Genomic DNA, 25,638 nt, shown 5'->3' on the forward strand with positions numbered 1-25,638 from the left:
GAGAGAGAGGGAGGGAGGGCAAAGCGGAAAATGATTTCCAAAAATGAGGAGCGTAAACCATTTTAGTCTTCTTCACCTTTTTTTTTCTTGGTCAACCGAAAATGTTTTCGGTTTAACCAAGATTTTAAGCCCCTCTAAACACCCAAAAGAAGGGAAAATATGTTTCCAAAAAAAGATTTTACGTCGAAATAAGCGGGGCCTTAGTGCAACTCAACTTCAATGAAACTCTTTGAAACCTTCATCACAAAGTACTTCTAGAATATGAATCATTTTTTGCAAATTTCAATGTTTGAGTTCACTCGTGAGAGGGACTGTTATAATATTTATTAAGAGATTAATTAACCACTTTCTATCAAATTAAGTTTTTGGGATAAATGGTGATTTAATATGGTATTAGATACAGGTCTTGAGCTCTAACCTTATCTCCATCAATTCACATTCTATTTCAATTAAATATTACACATATTAGATCTCACTTATCCTGTATGCTTAGGGGCGTCTTACGCTTTTTACATATGTACGCCGACAAGGGTGGCGTTCTTTGTATGGTCTGCAGCTTTAGGAAAAATATTGACCTATGACAATCTGCGAAAGAGGAATATTGTGGTTATTGAGTGGTGTTGTATGTGTAAAAAGAAGGGGGAGTGTATTGACCATCTGTTACTTCATTGCGACACCGCCCGTGAGCCTTAGAGCTTTATGTTTTCTTTATTTGGAGTTGAGTGGGTCATGCCACAAACGGTGCTGGAATTGTTGACTACATGGGGTGCATTTTTTGGGCATGGCCTAGCTAAAAAAGTTTGGCGGTTAGCTCCTCATTGTGTTTTGTGGAGCATTTGGCGGGAGTGGAATGCGAGGCTTTTTGAAGATGTCGAGACTGTAATGGTAGTGTTAAGGAAGTGTGTGCTTAACACGCTATATCTTTGGATAGCGTCCCGTCTTTGCCACCTAGGTGTTTCTACTTTTGTAGACTTTCTAAATTTATTAGCTATTTCTCCCGTTTAGGGGCACTCTTGCGTACTTCCCGTATATTAGGGTTGCGTCCCTTTGCGCTTTTTTATTGAATTTGAAATTACTTATCAAAAAAAATATTACACTTGTTAGATCTCACTTATCCTGTATGCTTAGGGGCGCCTTACGCTTTTTATATATTTCTTTGATTACCTATTAAAAAATGTACCTTGGAAGCGATTTTATCTTCGTTCTACCTTATTTTGTACTTTTGGACCACGGCTTATGTCCACCCTTTGTCTTTTACTTTTGGCTTTCTCACTCGCTTTTCTCTTTCTAATTAGGTATTTCCTTGTATACTCCTAGTGAACCACGGGGCGCTGTACGCTTTTTTAATGAGATTGGCTTCTTATTTATCAAAAAAAAAAAAAAAAAAAATTAAAGGAAGAGCAGTATGTAAAAATTATACTTATGTATGCACATTTAATTGAATTTTGATTAGTAGTGGCATTACTTACCAAAGAAAGAAAGAAAGAAAAAAGCGGAAAAGTGGAAAATATTACTTTCAGAAGTTCTCTCTAGAAGGAGTTGGCTGGCCTTATTTCTTGGTGGGAGTTGTCTTGGTGCATTGGGGATGATTTCAATGTCACTCACTTTCCTGATGAAAGATCGAGAAACATTCGTTTTAGCGCCGCTATGGTGGAGTTTTCGGACTTTATTTCTACGCAGGGTCTTATGGATCTTTCCCTTGCAGGAGGGTTGTTTACGTGGTCTAATAATCGGGAGACTTTCACTTGGTCTTGTCTTGATAGATTTCTTGTTTTTCCATATTGGGAAGTCAAGTTTCTAGGTCTTCTCCGGAAAAGGCTTCATAGATTGTGTTCTGATCATTTTCCTGTTCTTCTTGATTGTGGTGGTATTCAATGGGGTTCTAGACCATTCAAGTTTGAGAATATGTGGTTGAAGGCTAAAGGGTTTGTGGATAGGGTGCGACTTTGGTGGTCGTCTTATTGTTTTCAAGGCTCTCCTAGTTTCATTTTCGCTCAAAAGCTTAAGGCTTTAAAGAATGATTTTAAGAGATGGAATGATAAGGAGTTTGGTAATGTGGAGTCTCGTAAAAAAGCTTGGATGGAAGAGTTGTGTGCTCTTGATAGGTTGGAGGAACAACATGGTTTAGCTCCCGAAGAAAAGGTGTGGAAATGTTTGGTCATTAGAGATCTGGAAAATTCTATTCTTCAGGAGGAGATTAGTTGGAGACAGAAGTCAATGGTTCTTTGGCTTAAAGAGGGTGACAAATGCACTAAATTCTTTCACCGGGTAGTCAACTCTGATAGTATGTTCAATTCCATAGAGTCTCTCTCAGTCAATGGGCCAATTTCTTCCGATCAGTAGGTTATTAGGGATCATGCTGCTTAGTTCAATGAGTCCTTATTTACCGAATCTTATAGTTGGCGGCCTAGGTTGGATGACTTCGCTTTCGACACTCTGGATGCGGTAGAGGCCTTTTCCTTAGAACTTCCTTTTGAGGAAAGGGAGGTTTTAGAGATGGTTAAAAGCATGACTCGTGACTAGGCTTTAGGTCCTGATGGGTTCTCTTTAGCATTCTTCCAAGATTGTTGGGACGTGATCAAGACAGATATCATGGGGGTTTTCCAAGACTTTCACACTTATAGCAAGTTTGTCAAAAGCCTTAATGCCACTTTTATTGCTCTAATTCTGAAGAAGTCCAGGGCTCTGGATCTTAAAGATTTTTTTTTTGGCCTATTAGTCTCGTAAGTCGTGTTTACAAGATCATTGCAAAAGTTCTTGTGAATAGACTGAGAAGGGTTGTGGAGAAGGTTATCTCGAAACCTCAGAATGCTTTTGTGAAAGGTAGGCAAATCCTTGATTCAGTTCTTATAGTAAATGAGTGCTTGGATAGTCGTATCAAATCCGGTGAACCAGGGTTGCTTTGCAAGCTGGATATTGAGAAGGCATATGATCATGTCAACTGGGATTTTTTATTGTATATGTTGAGAAGATGTGGTTTTGGGGAGAAATTGTGTTCTTGGATAGCGCATTGCATCTCTTTGGTGCATTTCTCTGTCTTGGTGAATGGCACCCCGTTTGGTTTCATTAGTAGCTCTTGTGGGCTAAGACAGGGTAATCCTCTGTCTCCCCTTTTGTTTGTCATTGTGATGGAGGCCCTAAGTAAGTTGCTCATTGTGGCGTGAGAGGAATGCAAGGCTTTTTTAAGATGTAGAATTACCGGTTTTGGAATTGTGTCGAAATGTGCTTAATATGTTATATGTCTGGGTCTCTGCTCATAGCCCGAGTCGTATTATGTTTGTTGAGTTTTTACATTCATGTTATTTTGTTTTTTTGATTAGGGGCATTTTTTTATACTTCCTGTGTACTAGTGTTGCGCCCCTTTGCACTTTTTAATGAGATTTTATTACTTATATAAAAAAAAAGTAAGTTGCTCATTGCTACTGTTCATAGAGGTCTCCTATCAAGCTTCTCTATGGGTTTTGGAAGCTCTGAGGGTGGTTAGCATTTCTCATCTGTTGTTCACAGACAATACTTTGGTTTTTTGCGAGGGCTAATCCTGACCATCTTCTTTATCTACGTGTGTTGTTCTTGTGTTGAAGCTATCTGAGGTTTAAAGATTAATTTGGCTAGGTCTGTTTTGGTTCCTGTGGGTTGTGTGGATAATGTGGACAGTTTGGCTAGCATCTTGGATTGTAGGGTTTTCTCTTTACCTTTAAAGTGTCTTGGTCTTCCGTTGGGGGCCTCTTTTAAGGCCAAGTCCATATGGGATGTGTTGTTGGAAAGATTGAGAGGCGGTTAGCTAGCTGGAAGTGGATGTATCTGTCCAAGGGTGGTAGGGTTATCCTTATAAAGAGCACTCTTTCCAATCTTCTTACGTACTTCTTATCTCTTTTCCCCATTTTTGCCAGTGTAGCTAATTGTATAGAGAAGCTTCATTGAGATTTCTTATGGGGATGATTAGATGAAGAGTTAAAATATCACCTGGTTAGTTGGTCAAAGGTTTGCTCCCCTATTTCTGAAGGTGGCTTGGGCATTCCGAATTTGAGGATTTTCAACAAGGCTCTTTTATGGGAAGTGGTTGTGGCATTATGTGCATGAGAGAGAAGCTTGGTGGAAATCTATTGTGGATGCAAAGTATGGTACTGCTTGGGTTGGGTAGTGTTCCTTAGATCCCCCTGGGTCTCATGGAGTGGGGCTTTGGAAGAATATAAGGAAGGGGTGGAGTTTGTTTTGTAGTCATACCAGACTTATTTTGGGAAATGGGTCCAGGATCAGATTTTAGAATGATGTGTGGTGTGGAGAGATGCCCCTCAAGGACACTTTCCTGGTTTTGTATGGCATAGCTCGTGACAAGGATGCGCTCGTTGCAGCTCACTTGGTTTCGGAGAGTGGTTCCTTTCAGTGGGATGTTAGCTTTATTCGAGTGGCCCACGACTGGGAGGTGGACGTCTTGGCTTCCATCTTCACCTTGTTGTATTCCATTAGAATGGGATGTGAAGGGGAAGACCAGCTTTGGTGGTCTCCTTCTCACAAAGAACTTTGATGTTAGATCTTTCTATAAGGTACTTGCTTGCAAAGAGGTAGGCTTCGTTTGGTTTGCGAAATAAACCCCTGGAATGGAATGACTATTCTTATGGAATAGTTATTCTTTTGTTTGGTAGGGGTCTATTAATTGGAATAGTTATTTCCATTGGAATAACTATTCTCTTACAAAGAAGAATACCGATTCCTCTAAAAAATGAGAGGAATAGCTATTTCAATGTGAATGGACTAAAATTTCCAGAAAAAAAAACACTTATTTTTTATTTTCTTTCATTTTTTTTTAAAAAAAAAGAAAAAAGAAAAAGAAAAAATGAAACCCTAACTCTGGTTGGCCGACCACCCATTGGGGTGGTCGGCCAGCCACATAGGGCGCCGGGGGTGGCCGCGCCACCCCCAGAACGCCTCGTGGTGGAGGGGTCCGGGGGTGGTGCGACACCCCTCATTGCACAGGCCACCCTCGATGGACTTTCTAGGGTGGCCGGCCACCTCCGATGGACTGGCCGCGGCCACCCCTGGAGACCACCCATCATTTTTCAAACTTTTATTTTTTATTTTTATTTTTTATAATTTGAGTTATAAAAAATAATTTGAGTTATATATATATATATATATATATGGGGTTTTTTTTAGTAATTTTGATTGGATTCCAATTAAAGTGTGTGAGTTGTTACTAAACTAAAGATTATGAATAATCATTTTATTCCATTCTTGGGAATAACTATTCATTTTTCCAATGAAATACCTTTTCCGCAAACCAAACGAGGCCGTAGTTCATTTCCCCTGGAAAAATATTTAGCAGACCAAAGTTCCCTTGAAAGTGGCGTTTTTCGCTTGGTCAGTTGCGTTAGGGAGGATCCTTACCTTGGATAATCTTAGAAAGAGGTGTGTCATTGTAATTGATAGATGTTGTATGTGCAAAATGAATGGGGAGTCCGTGGATCACCTTTTTCTCCATTGTGATGTTGCACGCGCTCTATGGAATGCTATCTTTAGTCGCTTCAGTCTGTCTTGGGTTATGCCTCTTCAGGTGGTAGATTTATTCGCTTGCTGGCGGACAGGTGGTCGCTTTTGGAGGGCTGTTCTGTGGAAGATGGTTCCTTTTTGCCTCTTGCGGTGCTTGTGGAGGGATCGAAATGATAGACATTTCGAGGACAAAGAAAGGACAATTGAGGAGCTCATTATTTTTTTCTTTTTTTCTTTGTTCTCTTGGACTGCTATGTTCCCAGCTTTAATGAATTCCTTGTTCTTTTTTCTTCTCATTCTTAGCCGCTTCTCTTGTATACTCCCTGTGTACTTGACTGCACTTTGCGTTTTTTAATGATATTACTCTTATAAAAAAAAAATAGAATAGCCATACTAGATTTGAGGAGGGAGATAACTCCAAGGTTAGCTTCGGACATGATCTGTGGTGTGAGGATATGACCTTCCAGGAAGCCTTTCCAGATTTATTTGGCATTGGTTGTGCAAAGGATAAGTCTGTTGTGGCGCACTTGGAGATTTTATATGACTCCAATCAATGGAATATAAGCTCTTTTGCTAGAACGGCTCATGACTGGGAGGTGGATGTCTTTGCCACGTTCTTCAGGGTGTTGTATTCAGCTAGAGTGAGATGGGTAGGTGAAGACAAGCTTTGGCATGTTCTCTCCAAATGAGGTTTGTTCGTTGTTAGATCATTCTACAGTGTCTTGGTTCACAATGATGGCTCTCATTTCCTTTGGAAGAGCATTTGGTAGATTAAGGTTCCTTTGAGGGTAGCCTTTTTTTTTTTTGGTCTTCGGCCCTAAGTAAGATCCGTACCATGAATAATCTAAGGAAACATGTCCAAGCTGTTTGGCAACCAATTGTTAAATTTCTAATTTCCTTTTCACTTTTTTCAAAAAAATCAAATAAAAAACATTCTAACTTTTTTACACTTTTTACATCACATCAATAATTTTTTATTACTATCCAAATAAAAAAATCTACTACAAAACAAAACTTTTTCACTTTTCTATAAAACATTCACAAATTTTATATCACATCAATCACTTCTTACTACTATTCAAATAAATATTCCATTTTACAATTACTTACCAAACAACTTCGTCATCGTGGTTGAGAGCTATTTTATGTGTAAAAGGAATAGGAAGTCCATGGATCACCTTTGTCTCCATTCTGAGATTGTCAGGGTGTAATACTTCTGTCCCACATTGGGAAGATGAGGAGTAGTCCACTTAGAGTAGGTGGTTTGTAAAGGTAGTCATAAGTGTTAAGTCCCACATTGTTTAGTTATTAGGTAAAATTGGGCTTTATAAGTAATTATAGGGAAACTTCAAATTGACTAGTCCTTTTGGGGTGATAGCGTAGATGTGGCTAATGCTTTTTCACGAGTCGTTACAAATGGTATCAAAACCACCTAGTAACGCCAGGCCATGTGTTGCTAAAGCACCACATTACGTGGCCTTGACGATGACGTTAGGGGTTCAAGGGGGAGAGTTTGTAGCACTCTTGTCTCACATTAAGAAGATGAAGAGTAGCCCACATAAAGTGGGTGTGGTTTATAAATATAGTCATGAGTACTAACTCCCATATTATTTAGTTATTAGGTGAAACTGGACTTTATAAGTAATTCTAGAGAAGTTCCAAATTGACTAGTCCTTTTGTGGTGATAGTGTAGATGTGACTAGTGCTTTTCTCTGGATTGTTATACGGAGCCTTATGGGATGCTTTCTTTAGATGATTTGGGCTATCTTGGGTTATGCGTGTTGGTGGATTGCTAGTAGTTGTCGGAGTACTGCTGTGTAGAAGATGGTGGCTTCGTATCTATTGTGGTGTCTTTGGAGGGAAATGAATGAAAAAAGTTGTGAAGATTGTGAGAAGACTTTGGGGGAGATTTAAGGCTTTATTTTTCTATACTATGTATCTTTGGACAGCTGCTTTTGTTTCTCCTTTGGCGATCAATTATCATAATTTCTTTATTCTTTTTTCTCATTCTAACTAGGCGTTTTCTCTTGTATACTTCCTGTGTACCTAGGGGTGCCTTACACATTTAATGATATTTCGATTACTTATAAAAAAATAAATAAATAAATAAAGTTTGTCTTTGTATTGTGTGCTCCAAGCTGTTCCAGCTTGGGGGGGGGAGGGAATATTAGAGTATGTTTTTCGTTCATGGGTTTCTTCTAAGCTGAGCATATATGTTTCAGCTTGAGAAGGAATGTTGGAGGGTTAGGACCAGAAGGTTCTAGGCTTGTAGTTGAGGTGTCCCCACCTGTTGTCCTTGTAAGGTGTCCCATTAATTGTAGGTTAATGACTTGTTTTGTCAGATATATTTGAATGAATAGAATGTATGCATAAGAGATGGCTTGATATTTAGTGCTCCCTTGGTGGCTCCTTTCCCGTCGTTTGGGGCTGTTGCCAAGCCTATGGCAGCACCCATGAGGAATGGGGTAGTGTTTGTGCCTGCGCCTTTTCGAGACGAGGTCTATCAACCTCTTCTTCAGCGTGGCTTCCTTCTTCCAAGCGGCGCGTTCCTTCCTCCGTCAGAAGTGGGTGGGTCTCCTCTTTCTTCTGTATAATATGTGTTTGGGTGCCCCCCTCTGTTGTCTTCTTCAGAGGTAGGTGAAATTTCGAGGGGAGGTGGTTCTCCCAGGGTAGTCTTTGACCGTAGCTTCTGTTTTCACACTTTGGGTGTCTCCCACGAGAGGAATGTGGAGGGCTTTTTAAACTTAATGGCTCAAGTTGATGTAGAACAGCGTCTAGAGGCTTCAGTCTACTCTTCTGAGTTTAAAGGGAGTCGTGAGTTGAAGAACTTATAGTGCACACGATTAATTATGATGACAGGGGTTCTGGTTTTAGTTGGGGCAAGGGAAGAGGGCCCTTGCTTTGATGTAATAGTTTTTGGGTTTTGTGGGCTGGTTTTATTGGAGTGTTTGGGTTTCTTCTTGTATTTGGGTTTTGCGGGTGTTTTTTCCTTTCTTCCCTCTTTTTTCCTGTTTTGGTGTCATTTTTGTATACTTCCTGTATGCGTAGGACGCCTTTATGCTTTTTATAGACTTCTTTGCTTACCTATCAAAAAAAAAAGATGGCTTGATTTTACTGTGATCTGCTGCACGAACTTGTAATGTATATCCTATTTTTTTTGGTTGTTTAAATGGTAGACTACTTGCACTCTGTTTTCATGAGCTGTTGATTATGCTCTTTCTTCAGTCCTTCCATTGTTTTACAGCATCTACCAAACATGATAGATTCAGAGGCAGTCTCATGCTAGCAGTCTCATGCTAGCTTTATATTTCATCTTCTTAGAAGTTCTACTGTAATATCATGCTTATAGGTTTTGAGTTATGATGGTTTGCACTCTCCTGATGCTTTGGCAGTCACAGCAGCTGGAATAGCAATGTAAGCCTGATCAACTTTCACTTTCCTCCTTTCCTATGAGGATTTAGGATATGTGTGATTATATTTAAGACATTTGTGTTTCTTTTGTCTTAATCATTTAAAAACCACAGAGCTCTTTCAGAAGTACCCAATTCAAAGGCAGTTGCAGGAGTTCGAGTTGGTCTTGTAGGCGATAAATATATTGTCAATCCAACGATGAAGGAGATGGAAGAATCTGAGTTGGACTTGTTGCTAGCTGGTACAGATAGTGCAATATTGATGATAGAGGTACTCCTTTTTTTATTTTTCTTATCTGTTTTTCATTTTTCGTTCTATATCTTTTTGGAATTTAGTGGATGATCATATGCACATATTTTCATTTCTATTTTAGAACACTTGGCAACTGATCTTAATTCTTAACAAATGGATTATCTCTGTGGGCATTATATCCAAAACCTATAGCAGCTTTAACACCATGGTATAAGTTCACAGGCCCTTTTACTTGGTTTCATTTCATTAAGAAGTATTTCTAATCATCAGAACTCAGGAATGCTGTATATCCCCCCTGCCTGTGCCATGTGAACAGAAGGAAAAGAAGACCTCAATTCAGCCTCTGTACTCAATCTTGCAACATCAATTTTCTTTTCAAGTGAGCTGGACCGGAGTAATGGGTTTCAATACCAATTGATGTAGGGAAGGAGAGGGAGTAGACTCTGAAACCAATTATAGTGAGGAATCTTAAAAATTGAGGGCTAGGTTAGAGTTCTTGAATGGCTCCTTGGAAGAAATTTGATGTTAGAGGATTTAAGGGATGGTTAGGTGAGTAGAGGGTTGAATATTGATGGAGGTTAATAAGAAAAAAAATAAAATAAACCTAGTAAATCACACTTAGAGTTTCCTAAGGAATCACACCAAGGGGAAGGCAATCACACCTTAAAAGCTTTAAAAGCTGATGGAAATTGTTATTCAACTCTTCTCTGAATTTAACATATTACATAAAGGCTTTTATATAAGCTACTGCCAATGCTATTCCCACAATATTAGATTTTAAATTTTAGGGGGGGTTTGGTTATATTACCTGGCACTAAACCATATCAGTGATAATAGAGAGATTATCTTGAAATAAGGTAGCTTTTAATGAGGTAATTTTTCTGTTTAGGTGTTTCTCTTGTACACTTTCTGTGTACTTGGATGCACCCTTTGGTTTTTTTAATGAAAATTTCGATTACTTATAAAGAAAAAAAAAGTAATTTTTATCTTCTCCTATTGCTGGCTACAGTATGATCTTCAGAAATTACTGTACTTGCTCATTTTTTTGCTAACTCTTAGTAACAGACGTGTTAACTTGTTCATTGCAGGGTTACAGTAATTTTCTCCAGGAAGAAAAGTTGCTGCGAGCTGTAGAAGTTGGGCAGGTTGTTTGCTTCATTTAAGTATGTAGCCTATTTTGCTACATATTTATTAGATTCATTTAATTATCTAAAGGCGTTTTTTCTCAAAACCCTATACTACTGGACAGCTGCCTTTGAGTGCCTTCATATTACTAGCTTTAATGATTGTCTTGATCTTCTTTCTTTTTCTAGTTAGGTGACTCTTGTCTACTTTCTATGTGCTTGAGTTGCACCCTTTCACTTTTTAATAAAATTCAATTACTTATAAAAAGATTTTTTAGATAAAAGAATTGAATGCTATATATGTATTGGGTTATTTTTGTTAATATTTTTACTTTGGGTTGAAAGGTGCTTGTCTTGCCCCTTTACACGTCAAAGTTCATTGCCTTTTATGTTCTTTTAGAAATTTCGTGTAAGCAAAGAAAGATTGGTGGATGAAGTGCTTTCACAATCTGAATTTGAGTAAAGTAAATGGATAAGGTTTTCACTAATAAGATTATATTGTTTTGTCATAATGTTGCATTCTCTCGTCTTTCCTCTTCTTCATCTCTAGCGGCGATGCGTGAAGGCGTGTCCCGCTTGGCTCTCACTCCGCCTTCCTGTTTCGGAGCTCAATAGGTTTCAGGCTATGGGTTCACGTCGCTTTGGAGTTGTTTGTGTCGTTTTCGGTTTTGATTGATCGCCATTGATCGCCACCTTTCTCTTGTTCGGTTCTATTGTTGGGTTTCGGCCGGAGATGCCGATAGGATGTTGGAGTCACCTCGAAGAGCGGTCATGTGAGTGGTGCGTGGTGGCGCGTTGGGGTTGTTCCCCTTTGGAGGCAATTGTGTGCGGTTGGTTATGGAGAATCGGTTCTATGTGGAGGTTAAATCGTTTCTGTTCTTGGTGGGCCATGGGTCTGCAGAGCTTAGGGTAATGGGGAAGAGGAAAGCTTTTGTTGGTGTGGTCCTTTTGGGATCACGTTGCATCGCATGGCTATTCTTTGCGTATTCCTAGGCTTGAAGATTTCGTCAAGTCTTATAGGGAGGGGTCAAAGGTGACCATCGTGCAAAGAGGTTAAAATAGTTTTGGCCGTTTATTGGAGGTGGCGGTCTACAACTTGGGTGGCCGAAAAGGTCTGATTATGTTTCCCAATAACTGTGATGGGCGGGGTTGGTGCCGTGTTTCAGGCAAGTCGTCAAAAGTTTGAACTTTTTTTAAAGACGTTGGGAAGACGACGACGGGTAAGGCTTCTGGGTCTCTATCTTTCGTGGAGGTGGTGCGTGCGGCGGCTCCTGTCTCTGTCAAGGGTGCAGGGAAGCAACGCAGTGTTGCGTACGTTGGGTCAGAGCAGGTAGAAGCACGGTAGGTGGTGGCTTGGGGTGATTTGGAGAAGTATCTTTTGGTGGGTTTGGAATACTTTGTGGTGGGACGGCAGCCGGTGGATTGTTATGCTTTGTAGAAGCATTCGCTTTATCATCTAGGTAATACCCTTCGTGCTTTTGATGGCTCCAGGCATGCTTCAGTGTGTTGCAGGGTTACAAAGGATGATGGTTATCTTTCAAAGAAGGAGAAGGCAAGGCGAGTTTGGGCCTCAAGCATTTTGGGCTTAAACGCAAGGAGAGTTGCTTAGTGGCGGGCCAGTTGCTTAAGAGGGCTAAGGCAGTCTTTAGAAGGGCGCAATTTTGGGTTGGGGCCAGGCATATGGGCTAAAAGGTCTCTTCCAATCATTCCAACCCAACTTCCGGGTCAGATGGAGATTCGGGTTTTGAGACTTCGATGGGTCTTGGAGAAGGGAATTCAGGTTCCTCTCAATCCGTTGTCTCGCTGATGGCTTTGACCTCTCTGTCTCTCGCCGGCAGTGGTTCTGCTTCGGGTTCGACGGTGGTTTCTTCTGCTCCGGTTCCGGCAATGGGTCTAGATATCACCGTCTCTGATTTGCCAACGTGCTTAGATCTCAACATTGGTGGCTCGTGTCGGTTACAGTAGTGTTAGTAGCCTTTGCGTCGGTGAGGCCTGCCGGTAGGGAATAGCCTCCTTTGCTGTTTGGATCTGAGGCCAGCTCCGAGTTGCTGGATTTGGGTGCTGTCTGGAAGTCTGCTGTAGCTGGTTAGCCTGCTTAGTTTGCCTTGCCGGAGCTGACTCAATCTCTTGCTCTCGTTGGGCCAGCATTCTTGGATGTTATTGGTGACTGCTCTTCAAGTGTGGATGCGTTAGGTGAAAGGCTGCGTTGTTGTCTCTGTGTGATGTCAGAGTCCGAAGTGCCTATTTATCCGTCGGAATCCAAGTCGGTGACTAGATAGTCCCGGAAGTCAATTGTTGGGAGATTGGATGAGCATTTGCTTGCCGAGGCTTTGGCAACAATCAGTGCTCCCCTGGCTCCTTCTATGCCATTGATTGGGGTTGTTGCTAAGCCCATGTCAGCACCCTTGAGGGATGGGGAAGTGTCTGCACCTGCTCCTTTTTAAGATGAGGCTTGTTAGCCTCTTTTTCAGCGTGGCTTCCTTCTCCCAGGCGGTCCTTCCTCCATCAGAAGTGGGTGGGTCTCCTCTTTCTTTAGTCCAGTCTATGTTAGGGTGCCGTCCTCTGTTGTCTTTCTTAGAGGTCAGTGAATCTTCTAGGTGAGGCGAGTTTGAGGGGGTTGGTGGTTCTCTAGCAGCGATTGATCTTAGCTCCTGTTTTCAAACTCTGGGGGTCTCCCACGAGGGGAATGTGAATGACTTTTTAGACTTAATGGCTCCAATTGCTACGGAGCAGCGTCAAGAGGCTACAGTCTATACTTCTAAGTTTAAAGGGTGTCGTGAGGTGAAGAATTTAGAATGCTCGATTAATTATGATGCCATGGATTTTGTTCTACCTGGGGCAAGGCTAGAGGGTCCTTGCAGTGATGTAATGATCTGTGGGTTTTGTGGACTGATTATGTTGGGGTGTTTGGGTTTCCTCCTATATTTGGGTTTTACGGGTGTTTTTCCTCTCCTCTATTTTTTCCTGTTTGGTCTCCTTTTTGTATAATTCTTATATGCTTAGGGACGCCTTTACGCTTTTTATAAACTTCTTTCCTTACCTATTAAAAAAAAAAAGAAAAGAAAAGAAAAGGTTTTCACTAATAAACTTTACTTTGACTTATTTGAGTATTATCTATATAAATTGAGTGCTGTGTCAAGATAAATTGGACCATCAAGCAGCAATATACATCTCTCCTAGTCTTGTTTTCTAAAAGCCAGTGACATTCTTTAGGGAGCACATCTCAACATTCTGCATAATATCTTAGGAATGTTGGTTTTGTTGGCTGGTATTTTTGTATTTAAATTGTTTGGGCAGAATTGAGCTAGTGTGTCATTTTTTATAACTTTTCTTGTCAATTAGCTGATTATTCATTTAGTTTCTTGAATGTCTACTTATTGCTGTTTATTGAGAAGTTCTTGTTTTAAGCCTAAGTATTGTAGTTGTTATCTTTATTTTTTTTTCTGTTAGTCATCTTATTCTTAGTGGGAGTGAGAGTCTGAGTTAAGGTTTGAGGCGATTTGCCTACAAATATCATTCTTGGATATAACTTCTTGGATATTTGTAATTGTACTTGAGAAAGTGAGAGTTTTGATTAGCCATTGTTTCTTTGAGTGTTTATTAGATGTATGCCACAACAGCAAACAAATCTGTATCAATGGATAAGCTTTTGCCTGTTTGCTTGTATCAGGATGCAGTACGAGTGATTTGCATTGAGGTGGAGGCTTTGGTTAAGAAGTGTGGGAAACCAAAAATGCTTGACGCAATCAAATTACCTCCTCCTGAGCTATATAAGCATGTTGAAGTATGTTTTACACCTACCCTTTTGTTTAATGAATATCATTCTTTTTTTTCCTTGACCTTTGAATTAGCCATATATATCCTTTGTTTTTGTTTCTCTCAAGTGCAAATAATAATTTAAATTTGTTGTACAGCCTACTGAATAGGGTATTTGTTTTTTTTCCATTGATAGCAAATTTCTTCCAATGTTTGTGGTTTAGATAATGAAGGGAAATTTGAAAGGTGGTTTGTATATAAGAGAATGATGTATTTTACTAGAGGTGCTTTGAAATTCGATAGTTATACTTGGGAATGCTATAGGACAAGTAGTACTGCAAAGGTGTTAGGAACTATAAAGTGAAAGGGTCGAGCTTTGCAAATATATATAGGCCTCTATATTGGCTTCTGCATGAGCGCATATTTTCTCCCTGCTTATTATTTTTATAATTGGTGGAGCATTATATGCTTTTTTTATATTATGATTATTAAAGCACTTGCTTCCATAGGGAGCCTTATTAGTCCTACTCTTTTTCACTTTAGCATTTTGAGTAAAATAAAAACTGAATCGAATAATAATTTGTCACACACACACACACACGAACACATATTAGCATGATTATGCATATAAGGCAAATGATCACGTGCGCGCACACACACGCACACATATATTAGCATGATTATACATATAAGGCAAATGATCACACACACACACATATTAGCATGATTATACATATAAGGCAAATAATTTGTAGATCCCATCATTTTTATGAGTCCTCCAATTCTATTTTTTAGAGGACTACAACTCTTTGTAAATTTGTTTTATTTGTTTATTTATTTTTATTTTTCTCCCTTTGGATACTTATTATAAAGTATCCCTCCTTCATCTTGAAAGTTGTCTTCCACTCGTCTCCCGGTCGTATCCTAATTTGGTGGCAGCCGCTGCATAGGTCAAGTTTAGAAAAGATCTTGGCTCGTGCTAGCATGTCCATCATGTCATTCAACCGCGGAATGGGAAACGGTACTTCACCATGATTTTGTTGATGGCACAGCTCTATACGCACATCCTCCAGCACTGAGCATGGGCTCATGTTCTCCCTGAGTAATCCTTTGCTAATTTGGTCCTCCACCTGGTTCTATAGAATCTTATGCTTGTTGGGACCCATACGGTAGTGTGGAAGAATGGGAAGGTTTGCGCATGGTACCAAGTCAGTGTAGTGTTGGATGTCTCGTATGGGAGGTAATCCATTCAGTAATTTGACTGGCGTGAGACCCCCAAATTCTTCCAACAACTGATGTACTTCCACCGAGAGACGATTGCGATTTGTACCGCCTCCTCGCTTTAACTACCAATGTCAAAAACTCTCTGGTTGCCTTCACATCTTCCATGAATTGCCCTTTATAAAAACTAGAAGACAAATGTTGGTATAGGCTCTTTGTATATACAGAGAACTAGAAAGTAGTTACATGTGTTTAGGAGAATACAATCGTAATAGGAATAGAAGACTACAATCTGATTAATCAATGTGATTTAATCAGTTACAAACAAATCAAGTGTTTGAATTTAAACTAGGGATCTTATCACTATCTTATCATTAGCTCCTATCTTTTAGGTCCTATCTTTATCTTGAGAACTTATAGGAGTAGGAGATTTATCTATAGAACGCATATCTAGGTGAGGGCTAGATACGTTTTTAACACGCCCCTGCAAGCTCAACGGTATAGGAAGAACATTGAGATTGGTTCTGAGAAAAGCAAACCGTGTGGATGAGAGTGGCTTGGTAAACACATCCGCTAGTTGATCCTTGCTGCATATGAACTGAATACAAAGTGTCTTCTTAGAAACCATGTCACGAACAAAATGGAAGTCAATCTGGACATGCTTGGTTCGTGCTGGAAGACGGGATTGGAGGATAGGTATGTAGCTCCTATGTTGAAACGCTGAAACGCGGTCACCCACCATGGCATAGCGGGGATGCTTATTTGCGGAAGGGAAAACTTGGTAGAGTCCATGCCTATTCAGCCAGTGGAGGAGTTTCCCCGTGCGGCGGTCCTTTAAGAGAAAATAGGAAGGATGAAATTCAAAGAATGTATTAGTATCTGAGGTGAATTTTTGGATTGAGATGAGATTTTTGGAGATTTGAGGAACATGCAAAATGTTAAGAAGATCAAAATTTGTACTGAGAGTAGAGAGACGAGTTGTACCAATATGTTTGATTGAGATCCCCTTACCGTTACCAACACGGATTTGATCCGAGCCCAAGTAGTCCTCAGCCTTGATGTTTAGATTGGCCAGATCAGAAGTGAGGTCGTGGGTTGCTCCAGAGTCAGGGTACTAGTTCTGATCGGAGCTACTGGATGGGGCAGAGAGATAATCGTGGGCCTGAGAAGGCTGGTCACGGCAGTAGGATTCGTTGAACCTGTTGTAGCAGTCCAGAGCAATATGACCATGACGATTGCAGACCTGGCACAGAGGACGGTTAGACTGGGAGCTGTTGGAGGAGAAACCATGGCCAGATGGTCCTCGGCCTCTGCCACGAAATGGCCTGGAATGACCAGATGAGAAGCCACGGCCAGAAGCTTGATGACTATGAGAATTACGTATGCCACGGTGGTTTCCAGAGGAGTGTGGATGGAGGTTGCCTCGGGTGGCAAAGTTAGCACCGGCAACAAAGAGATCAAGAAAGGCTTGATGTTGTTCTAAGCGCATCTCATGGGAGAGTAGATGGCCATAGATCTCATCCACAGAGAGAGGTTCGGCTCTGGTTGTAACACAAGTAACGAATGGATCAAAATCCGATCCTAAGCCTGCTAGGAGGAAGGACACCTTCTCAAAGCCATTGAGAGGTTGACCAACGACAGCAAGGGAATCGCACAACGTTTGGAACGTGTGGTAGTAGTCAGCAATGGACGAGGATCCTTTCTTGAGGGTCGCCAACTGATAGTGCACTTGCATGGTGCGGGCTTTCGTCTGAGACGTGAAGAGAGTTTCCAAGGTGATCCATGCATCACGGGATGTGGCACACTGGGTAACATGAGTCAACATCTTTTTGGAAAGAGCTGAGTTGATAGCACCGAGCAGCAACTGATCTTGCATGCTCCAATGAAGAAAAGTCGGATTGGGAGACGTCGTTGAGACACCATCTTTTGTGGATGTCATAGTGGGAGGCGGGCATGGCGTGGATCCATCAACATAGCCAAAAATATTTCCGCCTTTAAGGTGCAGGACAATCTGTGGCAACCAGACTGGGTAGTTGACCTCGGTGAGTTTGGTTGGGTTAAAGTTGGTGAAAGTTACCAACGGAGGGGTTTGATAGTAGTCATGACCGAAGGTTGAGGAGGGGGAAAAAAGAAAAATCTGAAGGACGTGAGTCACTGTTGTGGCTCTGATACCATATAAAAACTAGAAGACTAAGTGTATATTTTGTGCTACCTTACCAAATGTTGGTATAGGCTCTTCGTATATATAGAGAACTAGAAAGTAGTTACATGTGTTTAGGAGAATACAATCGTAATAGGAATAGAAGACTACAATCTAATTAATCAATGTTATTTAATCAGTTACAAACAGATCTAGTATTTGAATTTAAACTAGGGATCTTATCACTATCTTATCATTAGCTCCTATCTTTTAGGTCTTATCTTTATCTTGAGAACTTATTGGAGTAGGAGATTTATCTATAGAACGTATATCTAGCTGAGGGCTAGATATGTCTTTAACACCCTTATACGTGGCATCCACATCATACTGCCTTGGCCTCCCCGATAAGACATGGTAGGCATCCATGTCTACAATGTCTCATGTGACCTCATCCCTATAAAATTTACTAATGGAAAAAGGGATTTGAAAAGTATCAGTTATCCGTGTTTAGGCTCCCTTCATGATCCAATTGATCTTGTATGGGTTTTGAGTGTTTCAACTACAAGCCCGTGCAACGAGGGCCTTGGAGATGATGTTCTCGCAACTCCCACTGTCAATTATCAAGTTGCACACCTTTTGGTTGATGGTGCAACAAGCCTTGAAGATGTTGTGCCGTTGCATCTTCTCCTCTTGCCTCGGTGTTAATAACACCCGTTGGACGATGCAATTGACAAGTTCCCCGTTGTCACTCTCCACTAACAGTCTCCCAGATGCTCTTCTTCTGGCCTACCGGCCTTTTCTAGTAGAGCTTCCCCTTCGTCCGTCAACTCTACCATGTTCACTGCCCGCCGGTTTGGACACTCATTTGAACGATGACCCGGCTGGCCACAGTGAAAACATTTTCCTAGCATTGGACGAGCACAAGGGTTGCTGTTGGGCCCCCTTCCTTGAGATGGGGCGGTAGATCCCTTAGGTGCTTCGGTACCGCTTCTCTCTACTTGTGACCGCTGAACTTGTTCAGCTTGATGCTGGCTTGGCAGCGTATGGGACTCGGCTGCCTTCACTGTCTGTCTGATAGGTTTTGGCCGTCCGGGTTGTCGTGCCATCTCGATCTTAATAGCTAAATTGACTGCCTTCGACAGCGTCCAGACGATATGGAGGGACACATGATCTTGAATTGATACTTGTAACACACCGACGTATTGTACAACCTGTTTCCCTTCCGTCTTTGAAAGGTTATTTCGTGAGTCCAGCTGATAGAACTCCTCCATGTAGTTGATAACATACCGAGTTTCTTGCCAGTAGTTTTGATATACTATTGGTACATGATTTGCTCATTATCTGGTGGTGGGAACGGTGCCCTCATTAGCTTCTTCATCTTAAGCCACATATAGATCGGTTGCTTACCCTACCTCCTCCGGTTTCTCTGTGTTTGCTCCCACCATGCTAAAGCACCACCGCGCAACTTGTATGCCACTAACTTCACTTGTGTTTCTAGGATTTGCATATAATCAAAGAAATTCTCTACCTCGAGAAGCCAATCAAAGAAATTCTCGACGTGGAGATGGCCATTGAAACAAGGGAGGTCAATGTTGACCCGAACGCCATGGGGATTTTCCTGTCTTCTTCACAACCATCCTGCTCCTCTTTGAAGTCTTCAAATTCGTCCTCACTAGATAGCTCTTTGATGGCTTGGTGCTTTTGTCGAGGTTCAGGGCCACGATCTCCACTCGGATGGCCACGAGCCTCTTCGTTGGCGTGATTCTAGTTGTGATTATGGTTCATGTTGCTGAGATGGCTTGCCGTATGTTAACTCATGGGCATCAACAGTTACCCGAAGGGCCTGCACTCCATGCTCTTCGTCGTCGGAGGGATTGCTTGTGTTTCCATCGTTTGCCATCAGACCATGTAGTCAAGGCTCTGATATTAATTGGCGTAGCGGAAGCGATAAACGTGAATGGAAAACGGTATTTCTAATGCACAAATCAACACACGTTGATAGAGAGTGATATTATTGTTGATTCAAAATTTTTTATTTTTTTCAGTACAAATGATCACAATTTATAGAGATATCCTAAAGCTATTAAAGGTAAAATCTTCTAAGAAAGGGAAATAGACAAAAGCCGGAAAAATAAATTAATTATGGAAGTACTTGGTGCCAAAGGAAACCAAAAGATGGAAATTATTATGGAAAATATTTTGTGGGATATTCTCCAAATCCCCCTTTGTTAATTTAGTCTTCACTTTCTTCTTGGCTGAGATCCTTGAATCTGGCTCATTAAACCCGTCAGTACTGAAAGGACCCACCAATAGAATTGGACTGGCTTTTCGGGAGCTCAAGATGGCTTCTCGGGATGGCCTTTCAGAATGACCTCTCGGGATGGCCTTCAATTTGTCGGTCTGTCCTACATCAAGTATCTAGCAGAGGCAAGAGGTATAAAGTAATTGAATTTCATTTTTTCTTTTGTAACTGAAGTATTGAATAACTTTTCACTTGTTTATTTTGGCATCCATTCACATTCTGTCTTAGGCTGATAATTTTACAAGTGATAATTCAATTACAACCATATTTGGTAACTCCATACTGTTACGTACCTATGTCAGACATGGCAAGCGTGTACAGGAAGCAAAAGAAGACCTAGCTTGGGTTCAAGGAGAAGTTACAAGTGGCGGCTGAGGTTGAGAGGGCTATGAATGGAAAAAGTCAGTGCTCTTCCAGCACGACTTTTTGTAGAAAGGAAATCATCCTTTATGGACAGTGTTTCCTAGTAATAAGGGATCCTGATTCCCACTAGAATAGGGCTATTGCTAAATAAGGAAGTTCTTTTATAGAAAGAATTCCTAGGAATAAGGGATTTGATGTAATTCAGTATTTTCTATTCTGCATTGTATTCTCTATTTATAGAGGTCCTGAAATATAATAAAGCAAGCAGAAATTTATCAACAAAACAACTCTTAGAGTTGCTTGGGAGGCAAGGGTACCTCGAATACCCCTTATCCTGTTCTATTCAGCCACCATAGGTAAACTCAGGAAGGAAGATCCTGTTGCTTTACCTCTCCATAAACCCCTCACCCGATCCCAAACACAAGCGTGTAACAACTTGGTATCAGAGCCAAGTATCGACATGGCCGAAAAGGATTTGAAGGCGCTCGAAGAACAGATAGCTGAGCGGATAACCAAACAGATGGAAGAGATGTTTGGCGCACTTTCCCTGCAGTTTCAGCAATTCCGTGCAGATGACCAAGCTAATCACGCAAGCTCGTCAAAAAATCAGTCAGGCAAAAGTGGCCGGCCTGATTCAGGGAACCCCTTCCCTAAGGTTGCCAAGTTAAATTTTCCAAAGTTCGATGGTTTTGAAGACCCAACCAGTTGGGTGTGCCGGGCTGAACAATTCTGAGTTCCAGGGGACTGCCGAGGAGGACAAGGTGGCGTTGGCAGCCTACCATCTAGAAGTTGAGGCACAGCTGTGGTACCAGCTTTTTGAGGAGAGTGAGGAGCACGTTTCTTGGGAAGCTATGAAGGACGGACTGCATGTGCGATACAGCGCCACACAATTTGATGATTTTTTTGGTGATCTCACCAAGCTGGGCCAGACAGGAACGGTGCGAGAATACCAAGGACAGTACGAGTGGTTGCTGAGTAGGGCTGGCCGTCTCTCGGTAACACAGCAGGTTAGCGGGTTCATAAGTGGGCTAGAGGAGAGCATAAGGCTGGAAGTTCAAGCTTCTGGACCCCCACTCTCACGGCTGCAGTGGGACTGGCAAGGCTGTATGAGGCCAAGCTGTTGGCACAACAACGACCCACTAATTTCTACAACACCCGGAGGACCATGGGCCAGGCGAATACACCGCCCTTACCATCCGCAAGCCTTATGCGGAACCGATCTCCAGTGATCAAGAAGTTGAGTCTGGCAGAATTGAAGGAACGGAGGGACAAAGGTCTCTGTTTAATTGCGATGACAAGTACTCCCCGGGGCACAGGTATAAGAAGCTATTCCTGATCGAAGGCATTTATGAGGAAGACAATGAACGCCCGAGTGAAGAAGAGGCACGGGAAACTTGGGAGGACGACGAGCTTGAGATTCCGGAAATATCCCTCCATGCAATTTCAGGTGTGCAAACCCCGCAGACGATGCGTATCGCGGGAACCATCCGGAAGGCTTGGGTAATTCTGCTGGCGGACACAGGAAGCACGCACAATTTTTTGAACAATGAATTGGCAGAGCGATTGGGCTTGGAACCAGACAAACAGACGGCCTTCGAAGTTTTGGTGGCTAACGGGGAAAGACTTTCCAACAAGGGGAAGTGTTCTGCGGTACCGGTTTGGCTGGGAGGTACCTTATTTATGCTGGAATTTTTTCTTATTGATTTGAGGGGATACGACTCAGTCCTAGAGGCGTAATGGTTGAAGATGCTAGGACCCATCTTGTGGGATTTTTCTTCACTTTGCATGAGTTTCTGGTGGCAAGGGAAGAAAGTCACGCTGGTTGGCTTAGAGGCACCCCGGAATAGAATACTGGAAGGTCCAGAGATGCAGAAGGAACTGAGACGTAACGGTGAGGGTGTTCTCCTTCAGCTTTTCGCAGTGCAGTTGGGGGTTGAGCAGTGCTGCCCAGGTGTAGACAGCCTGGACCTTCAACGTCTCCTAGAAAAGTTCCAAGATATTTTTGCTAAGCCGCAGGGTCTGCCTCCTATGCAATCTCATGACCACAAGATTCCTCTGATTCAAGGCTCTTCCCCAGTAAACGTGAGGCCCTACAGGTACCCCTATTACCAAAAGAATGAGATAGAAAAAATAGTGCTGGATTTACTCAATAGTGGGGTCGTCCGAGCCAGTACCAGTCCATACTCCTCTCCAGTCTTATTGGTCAAGAAGCATGACGGTTCGTGGAGGTTATGTTTGGATTATCGCGCCCTCAATCGGACCACTATCAAGGATAAATATCCGATTCCGGTAATTGATGAATTGTTGGATGAACTGCATGGCGCGCAATACTTTTCAAAGCTGGACCTTCGTTCCGGGTACCATCAAATCCGGATGCAAGAGCAGGATGTAGAAAAGACAGCCTTTCGGACGCATCACGGGCACTTCGAATTTTTGGTTATGCCCTTCGGCCTTACCAATGCTCCGTCCACTTTTCAGTCCTTGATGAACGACATCTTTCGAGGTTATTAACGCAAGTTCGTTCTCCTTTTTTTTTTTATGACATACTCATTTATAGTAAGTCTTGGGAGGACCATCTATATCACTTAACTTGTGTCTTTGACATTTTGAGAACTAATCACTTGTTTGTTAGAATGGACAAGTGTAGTTTTGGCCAATAGCGGGTGAACTACCTAGGCCATTTTATTGAGTAGAATGGAGTCGCCGTGGATCCTGCCAAAATCCAAGCTATGCTGGCTTGGCCGAGACCCTCTACATCAAGGCTCTTCGGGGCTTCCTTGGACTTACCGGCTACTACTGGAAGTTCATCCAGCATTATGGTACTATTGCTCGACCTCTCACTCAACTTTTAAAAAAGGATGCTTTCGGGTGGAATGAGGAAGCCAGCGACTCATTTGATCGTCTTAAGGAAGCTATGACAAAGGCACTGGTGTTGGCCTTGCCCGATTTTTCTAAAACATTTGTTATCGAGTGCGATGCTTCCGGCTGCGGCATAGGGGCTGTTTTGATGCAGGAACGCCGCCCCATTGCTTACTTCAGCCAGGCCCGTCATGGTCGTAATCTCAACCTCTCAACCTATGAAAAGGAGATGCTTGCACTTGTCACTTCCATTCAAAGATGGCGTCCCTATCTCTTGGGCCAACGATTTGTGGTGCGGACTGACCACCGTAGCCTCAAGTACCTGTGTGACCAAACTATCGCCACCGAGGCCGCAACAAAGGTGGCTCATCAAACTCATGGGGTATGATTTCACGATTGAATACAAAAAGGGACACAATAACCGCGTTGTTGATGCTCTCTCTCGCCAATTGGAAGGGACTCTCATGGCTCTCTCTGTACCTATCCCTTACTGGATCGAACCTATCAAGCGTGAAGTTCAGCATGATCCGGATCTCTAGGCCTTGGCAGCGCGTATTCAACAAAATGAAGCTGCGGGACCTTGGCACTTGCAGGCCGGGCTTATCTACTTCAAGGACCGGGTCTACCTCAAGGCTGAATCCCCCACTACAGCGGCCATCATTGCAGAATTCCACAACAGCACGCATGAAGGGTATCACAAAGGTCTACAGCGTATCCGGTCTGTTTTTTACTGGCCTAAAATGAAGCAGCAACTCCGCACCTTCATCAGAAATTGTGATATTTGCCAACGTCACAAAGCTGAAGCCACCAAACCAGCCGGGCTGCTGCAGCCCCTGCCCATTCCCGAACATATTTGGTCGGCTATCTCCATGGATTTCATTGACGGTCTTCCAAAGTCCTACGGCCGCACTACTATTTTTATGGTTGTCGACCGTTTTTCCAAGTATGGCCATTTCACTCCCCTCAAGCACCCGTATACAGCGCCACAGGTGGCTCAAACCTTCTTTGAGGTTATTTTTCGTTTGCATGGAATTCCTACTTCCATCGTATGTGATAGGGACCCCGTGTTCACTGGAATTTTTTGGCGGGAGCTCTTCCGCCTTCATGGCACGAAATTCAACTTTAGCTCTGCCTATCACCCACAAACGGATGGCCAAACCGAGGTTGTCAACCGCACTATCGAGATGTATTTGCAGTGTTTCACTAGCTCTTCTCCCCGGCAATGGGCTAAGTGGCTGCCTTGGGTCGAGTATTGTTACAACACAGGCTTTCACTCCGCTACTAAGCGTACTCCCTTTGAGATTGTTTATGGTCGACCTCCTCCTCCTCTCTTACCATACATCCCCGGGACTACTCGTTCCGCAGCTGTAGAGGAGGCCCTGCTTAGCCGCGATCAAGTCTTGCTGGAGGTTCGCTAGCAGCTTTTTGGAGCCCAGAATCGCATGAAGCAGGTTTATGACAAGTCCCATGTTGAGCGCATTTTTTCGGAGGGGGACTGGGTGTACTTACGGCTCCAAGGGTACAGGCAGCAATTAGTTCACAAGCGGGGTAATTTGAAGCTTTCTCCTAAGTTCTATGGCCCTTACCGAGTTGTCAAGCGGATTGGTCCGGTAGCATACCAGCTGGCTCTCCCCCCTCAGGCCAAGATTCATGATGTTTTCCATGTTTCTGTTTTGAAGAAATGGGTTGGAAATGGGGTACTGATTCAGGACCATCTTGCCACCCTCCACGAGGACAGCCGGCTCTTCCCTCAAGCTATCATCGATCAATGTTGTCACTAGGGTACTACAGAAGTACTAGTGCATTGGCAGGGACTTTCTCCTGCAGAGGCCACGTGGGAGCCTCTTTCCGATTTTGAGCTTCGTTTTCTTTCCTTTGCCCTTGCGGACAAGGGCAATTTTAAGAATGGGGGAGTGTTACGTACCTATGTCAGACGTGGCAAGCGTGTATAGGAAGCAAAAGAAGACCTAGCTTGAGTTCAAGGAGAAGTTACAAGTGGCGGCTGAGGTTGAGAGGGCTATGAATGGAAAAAGTCGGTGCTCTTCCAGCACGACTTTTTGTAGAAAGGAAATCATCCTTTATGGACAGTATTTCCTGGTAATAAGGGATCCTGATTCCCACTAGAATAGGGCTATTGCTAAATAAGGAAGTTCTTTTATAGAAAGAATTCCTAGGAATAAGGGATTTGATGTAATTCAGTATTTTCTATTCTGCATTGTAATCTCTATTTATAGAAGTCCTGAATTATAATAAAGCAAGCAGAAATTTATCAACAAAACAACTCTTAGAGTTGCTTGGGAGGCAAGGGTACCTCGAATACCCCATATCCTGTTCTATTCAGCCACCATAGGTAAACTCAGGAAGGAAGATCCTGCTGCTTTACCTCTCCATAAACCCCTCACCCGATCCCAAACACAAGCCCGTAACACATACAAGCAGTAACTTCCACACCAAATCATCGACATACAGTCTTATGCTCATTGGATGCATTTCTTCATGTTTAATCCAATCTGCTCTAATTCTATTAGCAACATCATCCTTTAATTTCCTCATCCTTATGGGTGATAAACCGAAGATACCTAAAATACATTGCTTTCTTTCTATTTCTTGACCATTGTTTTTTGCAATTCTCTCATCCCTATTCACATTTTCTTGTAAGCTTGCCTCTTATATATACCCTCTTACTTCAGGTTTGCCTAAAACAATACACACACACACACACA

At 42.3% G+C, this 25,638-nt stretch overlaps 1 protein-coding gene across 2 annotated transcripts in view; it reads left to right on the top strand.

Moving 5' to 3' along the window:
- The window catches only part of LOC133872986 (polyribonucleotide nucleotidyltransferase 1, chloroplastic), a 65,798-nt gene that overhangs the window by 19,246 nt on the left and 20,914 nt on the right, over positions 1-25,638 (top strand). For both annotated transcript variants that reach the window (XR_009901097.1, XM_062310683.1), the window contains exons 6-9: positions 8,837-8,901; positions 9,012-9,168; positions 10,239-10,295; positions 13,945-14,058. Coding sequence is in view for 1 of the 2 variants with exons in the window: in XM_062310683.1 (XP_062166667.1) it covers positions 8,837-8,901; positions 9,012-9,168; positions 10,239-10,295; positions 13,945-14,058 (393 nt within the window). In the remaining variant the exon portion in view is untranslated. The remainder of the gene's footprint in view (positions 1-8,836; positions 8,902-9,011; positions 9,169-10,238; positions 10,296-13,944; positions 14,059-25,638) is intronic.

This window comes from Alnus glutinosa, chromosome 7, assembly GCF_958979055.1.
Source record: "Alnus glutinosa chromosome 7, dhAlnGlut1.1, whole genome shotgun sequence".
Taxonomy (NCBI): domain Eukaryota; kingdom Viridiplantae; phylum Streptophyta; class Magnoliopsida; order Fagales; family Betulaceae; genus Alnus; species Alnus glutinosa.